General features: G+C 42.7%; 1 protein-coding gene across 1 annotated transcript in view; it reads right to left on the bottom strand.

The window, feature by feature from the left end:
• The window catches only part of plekhm3 (pleckstrin homology domain containing, family M, member 3), a 35063-nt gene extending 22792 nt beyond the window's left edge, over positions 1-12271 (bottom strand). Inside the window, exons 1-3 of the mRNA XM_039818162.1 lie at positions 12196-12271; positions 7441-8489; positions 2070-3179 (exon numbers count right to left, since the gene is read on the bottom strand). Coding sequence (XP_039674096.1) covers positions 2070-3179; positions 7441-7963 — 1633 coding nt within the window. The 5' untranslated portion in view covers positions 7964-8489; positions 12196-12271. The remainder of the gene's footprint in view (positions 1-2069; positions 3180-7440; positions 8490-12195) is intronic.

Below are 12271 nucleotides of genomic sequence, written 5' to 3'. Positions count from 1 at the left end.
GGATATATCCACGACATAATATGCAACCCATTAGAGAATAATTTTCATCAAAATTGAAGCTAAAGCCTATAGGTCATGCCATAATGTGAGCCGCCTCATACGCGGACCATTCAAATGGGAAACAAATGGGAAAAGTTTGTATGCGTGTGGAAGCACCATCAATGGGAAGCTATGTTCATGCACAGCAGGGTAAGTGAAATTTGAAAATAATCTAATAATTATAAATCAAACAGCTTATCCATAAGTATAATAAACACAAGACATTAGCCTGAACACTTTGCAATGATAACATTCTCCTGCTTATATTTTTAGCAATTAACAAAACGCTGAGCCTCCGTCTTGCCTTTAATCATCTTAAGGACAATTCCGGCGCAAAACTAACCTTTATAACAGTGATGTGTACCCACTCGATCGCTCTCTGGGAAACGTTTTCATGCTAATCGAATGAGTTTGTAGCTTGAAGCTAGCGCGGACCGCTGATTAACTTACAACGCTAGTATTCGGGGCACAGGGAAAGTAAAAACAAATCGCCATTCATACCACTAAAAAGGCTCAAATATCACCACAATTCAACGGTAGTATAATGAGGGTCCCTAAATGTTAACCGAAGCATTGAGAACATTGTAAGTGTACAGTTTATTAAAAAGATAGTTTATAAAGACAGTAGCTCCCAAGACGGCGGCCGCCTGTATACGAGAACACGACTGTCTTTATAATCTATCTTTCTTCAATCTTTTTCTCAATGCTGCGGTTAACATGTAGGGACCCTCATTATGCAACCGTTGAAGTGTGCGGATATTTTGAACCTTTTTAGTGGTATACCTTTTAGAGCCCCGGTAGTCCAGTAACCCAGAAACAGTGACTTTTCCCTGGGTATGGAGCCCAGCAGGGGCAGACTGTGTGGAGCTCCTGAAGTCAGACACATCTTACCAAATTTGCAATTAGCCATACATTTTCGTAAAACGGCCCATATTTGAGCTTTATATAGTTGATTTCTCGCATAAAAAAGTCTCAGAAGTGAATTTAATAACGAAATAGCAGACAATGTATAACGTTGCAGTGTCTGAAATAGGAGACCTGCTGTCTTGTCTCCAATGTATGTGTATGTAGTTCGCTCAACCAATCAGCGCGCAGCTCATCTAAATATTCATGAGCATACCATATTTGGAAGAAAAGTTGTCGTTCCAAATAGAGACATTCCACAGGGATGCATAAGGGCCAAAAGAATAACACCTGGGACATTTTCAGCCCAACCAATGTTACATACCCCATTAGGAGACCTTAAGGAACAGTGTGAAATACCCTATATAATCATTATATAACCCCTTTAAACAAATCCAAACAATCCCTTTGAATAAGGAGTTAAAGCGCCCATATTATGCTCATTTTCAGGTTCATAATTGTATTTTGAGGTTGTACCAGAATAGGTTTACATGGTTTAATTTTCAATAACACCATATTTTTGTTGTAATGCACATTGCTGCAGCTCCTCTTTTACACTGTGTGTTGAGCTCTCTATTTTAGCTACAGAGTGAGGCATCACACTTCTATCCCATCTTTGTTGGGAGACGCACATGCGCAGTAGCTATGTAAGGACTACTAGCTAGACAACACTATAGAACTACTTACATGTCCCTCGTCTGCAGGTATTCCACTTAAAGTTGGAAGTGTGCCCTCGTTTAGAAGAAGTCTCCCAGCTAATCCAGCCTTGTACTGACCGAAGTTTGAGAAACAGCTAGCTGATGTGGTATTAGCTAAAGTGGTTAGCACACACCAAATGTTTCGGCCGATGACGTAGACGGCCCTGCCGATTCTTACCAGTTCACCCGGAGACTGAAGGCAGGATACACTCAGAAACCCGTATCTCACTCAAAACAGCATGGATGTTTTGTTTTTTTTTCAAGTTTGTATGCGTGTGGAAGCACCACAGACACAAAATAGTGTGTGTGTGTGTGTGTGTGTGTGTGTGTGTGTGTGTGTGTGTGTGTGTGTGTGTGTGTGTGTGTGTGTGTGTGTGTGTGTGTGTGTGTGTGTGTGTGTGTGTGTGTGTGTGTGTGTGTGTCATTTACCTGCACACCTGAAGCTCTGAGCAGTCAGTCCCTTCTCCACAGCCAGACAGGTGAGAATACTGAGAAAACTGGTAGTGACGGACTGCCGCTTGGCTCTCTGGGCCTCCCGCTGTCTCCTCTCCCTGGGTGGTTTTGATCTCAACAGCACTCCCTGGAGGGCTGAAGCTCCTTCCCCTGACTTTCCCCCTTCTTCTTGGGTAGGCCTCTGCGCTCCGACGGCGTCCCGCAGGGCCTTCACCCATTCCTGGGCCTTGAGCTGATCGTCCGCCCGAAGTCTGAGTACCTCTTTGGGAAAAACTACCTGGAAGCAGTCCCCTCTTTCTGTCCACGGCTCTCTGTTCTCTGGCTCCTGATCATGCCGCACGGCCAAGCAGGAGGCTAGGGAGTACTGAAGAACAGGCTGGGACACAGACCCACGGCCCTCGGTAGGGAAGGCCCTGAGAGCAGATCTGGTCAGGATGAAGTTGAAGGGCCGCCAGTTGTTCTGATCCTTCAGCTGGTGGAGCAGACTAGCTTTGAGGACGTCCTGGCAGCGTTGGGTGAACAGTGGCAGGGTGGTGGGTCTGCTAAGGATGAAAGAATTAGACTGGAGAGAGATTGACGCCTCTGCTGAGGTGGGGGTGTTGCTGTCCCCATCAGGCCGGGTGTCAAGCCCTGACGGAGAGGGCGACGAGGACGGTGACATGGGTGCAGGAAACTTGACAACCTGTTGCTTTTCCACTCCGGGTTTACGCTGGTGGTTCTCCTTTCTCCCAGGTCTGACTGCCTGCACCTTCTCCCACATCAGTCGTCTCCACTCCATGGCCTCCCATTGGTTGGCTGCCCTCAGCTGGAGACGCGTGCTGTTGAAGAACAAAGCCTGGAGCGTGCGTTGATCGGCAGGCTGGGTGATCTGGCCGGGCTGGCTGCAGGGTGCTGGAAAGATGATGCTCTGGCAGTGTGACAGAGAGTAGGCGGTGCCCAGCTGGCGGTTGGCGCTGCTGTCCAGAGTGTACAGCCGGAGCTCACAGGGTGTCAGCTCGACATGGCAAGGTGTCCAGCGGCCCCGAGGCCCCTCACGCTGCTCCATCGCACCCTGCTTCAAAACACTGCTACTGCTGCTTTTATCAGCTGGACAGAAATGCAGAGGAGGATGGGAAATAGGGAGAAATGAGACACAGATGAGTAAGGTGTGTGTGTTCAGGATAACCACATACAGGATAATTGCTAATGGTATTAGTACATATTTTATCCTTCTGTGCAATCATGCATCTTCTGATGGTTTCTTGACATATTTTTTTATCCATGTGGAAATGGAATTGGTTACATAACATATACTTAAGAAATTGAATTTGACAGCATAAGAGACACTGAGATACTGGCCAAGTGTTTCCAGTAGAGCTTCAGGGCAACGCCGAGACAATAGCACTCAACAGAATTTGTGTATTTAGGCCTGTTGTGAAGAAACTATGAGTGTTTGGAATATTTTAAAATTGTATTATGCTGCAGAGGTAATGTGAGAAATTATATAGACATTTTTATGCTTTTTGCCATGACGCTGGGTCTCCATTGGAATCCACTTTAACTGCTGTGAATCCAAGCTACGTGAAGCAGCAAGATACAAAAAGACATTTTCCATGGCATATTCCTTTAAAAAAGTGCATCTATTGCTTGGACTTAAGAGAACACTTGGGTTCACTGCAAGTCACATTTTTTTGGACATCAAGACTGAATCTATTGCAATGAACTGCATCATTTGTCCTCTTGGTTTGAATTACGCAGCTTTTTCACCCAGTTCGCCTAAATCCTTACACCACTACTTGATCTCAGAAAACCTTAATCTAGATGGGCCCGTTTCCTACACAAGGTAACTTATCGGGGGCTTGCGGCTCTGACATAAGTGTTGGTATTTTGGTAAGAGATAGCCATGTGTGGGTGCTTCTCCTAAAATGTTCCTTGTCACCAGGGAAGGAAGACACAGTATTGTTAAGGAGGCCACTGGGCCCACTTTCTTAATCTGAAGACCGGAGCCACGCCCAATCCCTACTTTGGCTATTCCTGTCCACTAAAAAAAGAGTAAGAGAGAGAAGCACTGGTTACACAGAGCAGGCCAGCAAAAACCACAAGCTATATGTGAAATATATGAAATTGGTGAAAAACACATGAATCTTTAGGACTTAAGATTGGGCAGCAAGGACTCATAAACTGGGACATATTCTATAAGCTGTCTGCAAGTCAACGAATTTGATAATTTGCAAGAAGACCATATACAATTCATTATTATGACAGTATTTCATCTACTATATTTCAACATGCAGTTAAGACCTGCTTCACACTGAAATAGTGACTACTGAAATGCAGTTAAATAATGGTTATATGTAACCTAGACATTTAAAAAATAAGTCAAAACTTTACAGTCTAATTTAGCCCAGTTTTAACCTTAATATCTAGACATCTTTTAATGGGTAGACAGGTTTTCTTAAAAATAACAAAAATCGTCATCCCCTAAACAAATCCCACAAACTTATTAAACCCCCACTAGGAGCAGTCTAATTGGCAGATATTGCATTTTGTTTCTGTAACATACTAAATCACTCAAGGAGGGAAAAGGAAAACGCTAAATCCTTCAGAGCTCCGGTGGCGAGTCAAGTGCCTCATCAATCTTATCAAAACAGCAGCAGACATGGTGTCACTCCAGGTCTCGGACTTTGCATGTTAACAAACCTTTTTGCTAAAGGAACAAATGAATATGCAAATAAGTTTTTAGCTGGAATCAAGACTGGCTGATTGGCAGTCTTCACGCTTGGGAAGGTTGAGATGAGAATTAGGCATTGTGGCGAGGAAAACTGCTCTGTTCAATTAGCCTTCATCTCCACCTGGTAGGTTTTGACATCACACTTTGGTAATAGTCCAATATACACATACAAGCCTTCAACCAGAATTAACACTTTTCCCTCAGGGCTGCAAACTAACCAGTACTGCTGCCCTCAAGTCAATCAAGACCTTAAATAAGCAACCTTACCCACTGATAAGGGAGAAAATCTAAATATTATATGCCGTTTTACAATCAAACAGACTCCCACGTTTCCTGGATACAAATGTACAAATAGACCGCAGAAGGAGGCTACACACAGACACACACACACACACACGGACACACACACACACGGACACCGGACACACACACACACACACCGGACACACACACACACACAGACACCGGACCACACACACAGACACCGGACACACACACACACACACACACACACACACACACACACACACACACACACACACACACACACACACACACACACACACACACACACACACACACACACACACACACACACACACACACACACATCACCCACATTGACTCTAGGCAGCTAAAACTATGATGACGATGCAAACTGAAATTTCAAAAGCAGAAAATAAGTCTACCTACTATTATTGTAAAGAAGCAGGGGCAAAAAAACAGACAGGCTGGTGGAAAAATTAGAGAATCAACTGCTTTGGACGACTAAGATGAGACTTCCCTTTACTTTATTACTATTGTTTGCACACGTACTGTTACTGTGTACTACATGCATGCACGCACGACGCACGCACACTCAGCATATTCATGGTGATTTATATTTTGTTGATTGGCGAATTCATCTAAATAACTGCCTTAGCACATAAAGTAACTTGAGTGATGAGTTAACCATTTTTTTCACAAGCTTACCTTTTTACTGCTGACATTAAAAGCTATTTCCTTGCATGGACCTTGAACTTTTATGAATATAAAAGCATTGAGAAATGTGCAACCAAAAATAGACCAATTATTTACAAGAATCATAATATACAAACAGATGAACGCCGCCTTTAAATTTCAGTGGGCAATGTTACAAAATATGAGCTTTAATAAAAAGCTACACATACAGCTTTTCTTTGGTCACATATAAACATGAATATTGTGCATATAATGATGATCATTATTTCTATTTACCATCTAAACATCCCCAGCTGTCACTTATGGATAGGCAAACAGGCCACTTTTTTTTCTTTCAATGTGAATGAAGATAGCGAGGCAGAGCTAAAATCACTCTGCCTTCTGCTTATTACCGTCCTTTTCCTACTTCTCTCCTTTCAATGCACATCGAGCCAAACTAAATAGCCTGATGCCTTTTCACACATATGCTAATACTAAATAATCCTGCCAGTATCAGGGGCCGGGTAATTGGGTTGCCTCTTCTCTCGCCTCATTTGAGTCCATTTGCTGACAGGATTACAGGCTATTATCCCTCAGGATCCCTTAGGATCTCCTTAGGCCTTCAGATGACCAAAACACACAAACAAATGGGGTGTGTGTGTGTGTGTGTGTGTGTGTGTGTGTGTGTGTGTGTGTGTGTGTGTGTGTGTGTGTGTGTGTGTGTGTGTGTGTGTGTGTTGGGCTCTCTGCCTCAATACTGACTGTCATAGCACAGCTGTGTCATTTCAAGTTATCATCATCTTCTATCATTATTGCTTTCTCTGAGGATGCTTCAACATAAGTACAGCATACGCCCCAATCTGCAGCACAAATAGTCTCAGACTTCTGTTCTCCAAAGCCTCTCAAAGGCTGAGAATGGTGAATGGACGGTCAATCAGAGCAGAGGAGGAGGTGTGCATGTCTCTAACAGGTAGGGACCGGTCTGTTGGTCACCAGAGGACATGACATCATCTTTAGGGAGTCAAAGCAAATACGGCTCTTCATGTCACAAATGCTTAATTAGGCAAATCTAATGCGATTAAAGGGTCAGTTCACCCAAATAAGAAAATGTATAATTTCCCACTTCACTTAAGTGATGCAGATGGTAGTTGAGGACATTTATATCTGCCGCTGAGATGTCTGCAAATTATGCTCCAAAGACAAAACACCAAAGTGTAATCGTGTCGGGTAAAGTCTCGTTTTACTGCCATATGTCTCTGGTCAGTGTGTCAATATGTGTAATATAGTGGATCTGCATGTACTCAGTATAAGCTCTGACCACATGGTACGTCATAATCACCACCAGAAAAAAATTTGAGGAAGTAAGTAGCCTGTATGTAAAAATGCTATGAAATGACAATTTCATAAAGACTAATCCAGGGACCTAACTGTGAAAAGATTTCCCTGTTTCTTTTAACTTTAATAGCAAATATTTTCCACAGGCGATGTGAACAAAAGTCTTCAAATTGCTTGTTTTGTTAAATCCATTCAATTTCATATCGCCCAATATCACAAATGTTTCTTCCGTCTGATCAACTGTCTAAACCCCAAAGATAAAAAAAATCGTTTTAGCTCTATCATAGACTAAAATTTGGACTGACAAACTCCTAACAGCCACTTTCTACATCATATCACACTCCCACTGCTATGTGAACTCACCCTCTGGCTGGTTGTTGAGGATCATGTTCTTCAGAGTGTTGCAGTCCACAGTGGGTAGGCCGTTGTCGGTGTATGCAGACGGCCGGTAGTTGACGTCCGACCTGGACCGGTTGTGTCCCTTCTTGAAGGCTGAGTTGGTCGAGGAGTTGGCAGTGTTGTTTGTGCACTCCTTGGTATGGGCTGCCAGGTCATTGGTGGAGCGCGCTCGGCTTCTCTTGCCGTGCCTCAAGCTCATCCCCAGCCCCAACACGCTGAAGTTGTCGGCCCAGGCCAGGCCTAGAGGCCCCACCTCTGGCTGCTCTCTGGCCAGCAGGCCCCACACGCCGCTGGAGCTCAGCTTCCCCAGCGCCGCATTGGACACCTCCTGCAGCTGCTTAGGTTTCCTGGAAGGCTGGAGGGTCCCTATTTGAGCTCGGCTCGGACCTTGGCCTTGTATCCCATCTATGCAGTGGATGAAGTCCTCTGTGGCCTCAAGAGCCGGGCTGATATCACCCACCATGTCAAGCTGCTCAAGACCCTCCATGGCTGTGCCCAGGCCCCTGAGCTACAAGTCTCACAACTAGATAGTTTTCCAAAATGGACACAAAAACCAAGTTAGCAGCATCCACATGTCCAACAAAACAAACTGGCTTTCAGCTGGTCAAATGCAAGCTAAGAAAGGGGTAAGAAAGATCCAAGCAGCCTTGCAGTCTTCACAAAATGTTGTCTGAAGCCAAGTCCTGCTCTCCTCCTCAAGACAGGGCCTTCATCCAGGGTTACAGTCTTCCTTTTCAGTGGTGTGCCTCGAGCTCTGGAGGGAAAGTCGACTACCTCTCTTGGGGGAAAGCTTCTGCGGCTTAATGCCAGAGCTAAACAGGACTGGCAGCAGCCTAGGACCCCCAAATTGAGCCAATTTGGGTGGCAAACTACATTACTTAGCCAGATACACACAGTTTGGGCAAGAAAAAACAGTCAAATCCCCATGCACAGACTACGATGTTCAAGGGGCTGGTAATTTTGGCCCGTCAGGTGGCTGTGAAGTCATCAGATGGAGACGGTTTGCGGCTTGGCTATAACAAACAGAAGATGGAAAGAGGAAATGGTTAAGAGGAAGCATGCCGAACAAAAACAAAGAATGGAAGCACGGCTGAAAGAGAGAATACGGTGATTAAATTATACATAAAACGGACTCTACATAGAGGCTTTGCCAAGAGAAAAGTCACATAATTAAGCCTCGAGTTTAACAACTTTAAGCATCAAACTACCGACCCACCTACAGTATCTTCATTAGACTGAAGCCGACGCTTCACAGATTCCTTCTCAGCAAACAGAAACGATCATTCTACCTCCCATGTCCTGATGAAATCATACTTGACTTCCTCCTCAGCTGTTTATCACTGGTCTGAGCGGGCAGAGAGGAAGCAGGCCTGGGTGGGGTTCCCATCTATCTGCCTGACCGCCTGTCTCTTCTGATTCTCTCCACTCCTCTGTCTTTGTCTCTCTCTCTCTCTCTCTTTAAACCCCTTTCTTTTTCATGTGTGCTCTCTCACCGTCATTGATTTTCTTCTCCTCCACAGCTCAGTCTGTTTTACTTTTCTCTACATATGAATTATTTAAAGACCATTACATCACTGCAATTAAATTAGACAGGCCAGGCGATTCATTGATTATTCACGATTTATTGATGATCATTTGTTGCGAGATACAAAGGAAGATATTATCGTAGATATCACTAACTTCAATGCTCTTTATGGATTCAATTTAGGCGTTTATTAACTTATATGCATTATACACACACACACACGAGTAAGACCATACAGTCCACTGTTGCATAGCAGCAGGAACTTTAGTGCTGGTAAACAGTTCCAACATTACACTGAAACTGCTGAGCCACTCAATTGTTTCATTGTTTCAATTTTAATTATTTTTTAATAATAAGATTGAGAAATTGCACTAATCCCTAGATGACATAGTTAGCAATGCAGTTTCTTTATGTGAGTGTGTGTCAGGATAATAAAAGGGGCCAAAACTCCATTACATTTTAATAAATATTCTATCTATTCTATACTCACCTGTCACTTTTTATAAATTACAAACCATTAGTGGCAAAAATACAAGTGTAGCAGCTTTGCTTAAATGTCCACTGTAGGACTGATCAGTACTACACCAACATATTTACCATGATATCATCTGCCTGCAGATACAGCTCTGACCTAACATGAGCATCATCATCAAGTTACTCATCGAGCTTCCCACTGAACTCATGTTGACTCACACATGCTGTCAAGCAAATACAGGCAACAATAGCCAGAAAAGCACACATTAGATGCTGATGAAATGATGATTTTTGAAACTATGTCTTACGTATCATAAAGGGACTGTGGTCATCCCAAGGAAAGCAGATGAAGGAACAAAATCACTGAATCAAGTTCTGATTTGGTTCATTTTGTTATCCCAAGTTTCACTCATATGCTGTTTTTCCATTACATGGTACCTGCTCTACTCACCTCGACTCGCCTTTTTTGGTTTTCCATTGAGAAAAAAGTCCCTGGTACCTGCTAACAGATACTTTTTTTAGTACCACCTCAGTCAAGGTTCCAAGCTAGCTGAGGTGATACCAAAAGGTGACGTGAAAACCTGCAGACTACTGATTGGTCGGAGAGAATCGTCACTAGTCATTGCGTCATCACTGCTAGCGACAGACGGGGGTGTCCTGAACAAACCCGGCCTTTTTAAATAAATAGTTTAGCCAACTGTGGGTTTTTTTGCTGCCTCCAGCTTCTTTTGAAACAAAATTTGTCTGTTGGCTGTGGCAACAACAACACACCTTCGACGTTCTGCGTGTGTGTCGCGTTATGTCACGGCAGTTTCCTGTGGCGGCGCTATGACGACGAGCCGCGCTCGCCTCACGCATGAGGCGGTACTAAATCTGCAATGGAAAAAGGAGGACGGGGAACCGTGGCCGAGTCGAGCCGAGTCGAGCAGGTACCATGTAATGGAAAAACGCCATTATAGTTATTGCCTAGGGTTAGCATTGCATAGGTTACATCTAATTTGGCCTGAAAATCAGCCTGAACTGACATTTTGGATATACTTCATTATTTGAATATATTTAAACCATTAAGAATATCTGAGATGTGGACAGCTATTTGGGGGTCTGTAACAAGGCTACATCTGTTTGGGTTTTTGTGCAGATTCATGTGCAACAAAATACATTTTTATTTTATGTGAGAGCTATACAGTATTTTCTTCAAACAAAAATGATTTCTACTTTTAGGTAGGCCAGAAATATAACGCACATGAAAGGAAAAAAAGGTTTCCAGTTGCCCTACGTTTTCCACAACAAATATTTGATCACCTTTTAATCTTTTATGCTATCCTGAACTCATATTCAAGCTGTATTTACCATTTACAATTGTATCAGTTATGCCTTTTAAGCTCATAATGGTAATGGTTATATGGTTTACTGCTTAATTAAAATGTATAATTAAGTCTTACTCTCAGGCTGCTGAACACCTTATAGCCATCCACTCTCTCACACTCACACACACACACACACACACACACACACACACACACACACACACACACACACACACACACACACACACACACACACACACACACACACACACACACATCACCCCATTTGTATTGCTACTTCATACACATGTGTATGTATTTCTATTGTATATGTTGCTTTATATTTTCACTATGCTGTATACATGTTCACACTCAAATTACATACAACTTCAAGTCAACAATATGTTTTGATATTTGGTTTGGCGTTAAGAGCAATTATTCTTCATTAAGCTGTAATTTTTAAAGCTGGAATGACAACACACCTCAAAATGTAATTTAAACTTTTAAAATAGAAAGTAGTAAGCTTACATTAAGACTCTGAACCTAACACTGTTCCTCAGCTCTACGGCTGGCTTATCTAAGAAGCAGCGTGTGTACACATACAAAAGAATTTGACTCGGGTGTAAAATTGCTCTCAATGTACTTACACACAGAAAAATGTACAGGACGATAGACAAACATACAGCTAAAAACAAGGAAAACTAAAAAAACTAATATACTAATATAAATAGTATATATAAAAAGCAACAATGACCAACAAAATGTAATGTCTTTACACAAGTCAAGTGTTTCTGTTATTTGTAAATAATACAAATAGTGCAAAGAAATGCATATTAAATTGATATAAAGATATAGATCTAAATATATTTATACATGAAATGGGTGATTAGAGTAAAGTAACGTTACACAATGATGATACTTGAGTTTAATATGGCTAAGAGCAACCAGAAATGAAAAACGACAGGGTTCAAGGCTCAGCCCTGTTGTTTGTTTGTCTCTGTTCCTGTATCAATAAACACACAGTCAGCATCTCAGCAGTAAACACTGGCAGAGGTGAAGCCACGGTCAGTCTTTCTGATAGCTACATTAAACTTGCTACGTAAACTACCCTCGTTCATTTGCGCTGTTTATCACGACACACACAATGTATATAGCGGCATAAATAAAATAGCTACTCTGAAAGATGACTGAATAAGGCCTGTTTTTATCCCCAGCTAATGTGATGTGAGCCGGGGGCTAGTTAGCTAGCAGCTAACGCTAGCCTCTCTCTCCATCCTTGATCAATGTCACTTTGATACAAGATAAAACTGTTCGCTCACTCACGTCTTAGCCATCATGTGTCGGTGGCTCTGTATTGGTATTGTGGTGAAACTGGTGCCGTTAACAAGCAATAAAACACAAATCGAGACTCACCTTACTGTGTTTATGTCATTTTGACAGTCCGTCTGCGATAAAGTCCCCTGAAACCAACTGAAGCTACAAGATAAAG

Source organism: Perca fluviatilis, chromosome 12, assembly GCF_010015445.1.
Source record: "Perca fluviatilis chromosome 12, GENO_Pfluv_1.0, whole genome shotgun sequence".
Classification (NCBI taxonomy): Eukaryota; Metazoa; Chordata; class Actinopteri; order Perciformes; family Percidae; genus Perca; species Perca fluviatilis.
Note: the sequence above shows the minus strand (reverse complement) of the source record. Positions and strands in the feature narration are given on the sequence as shown.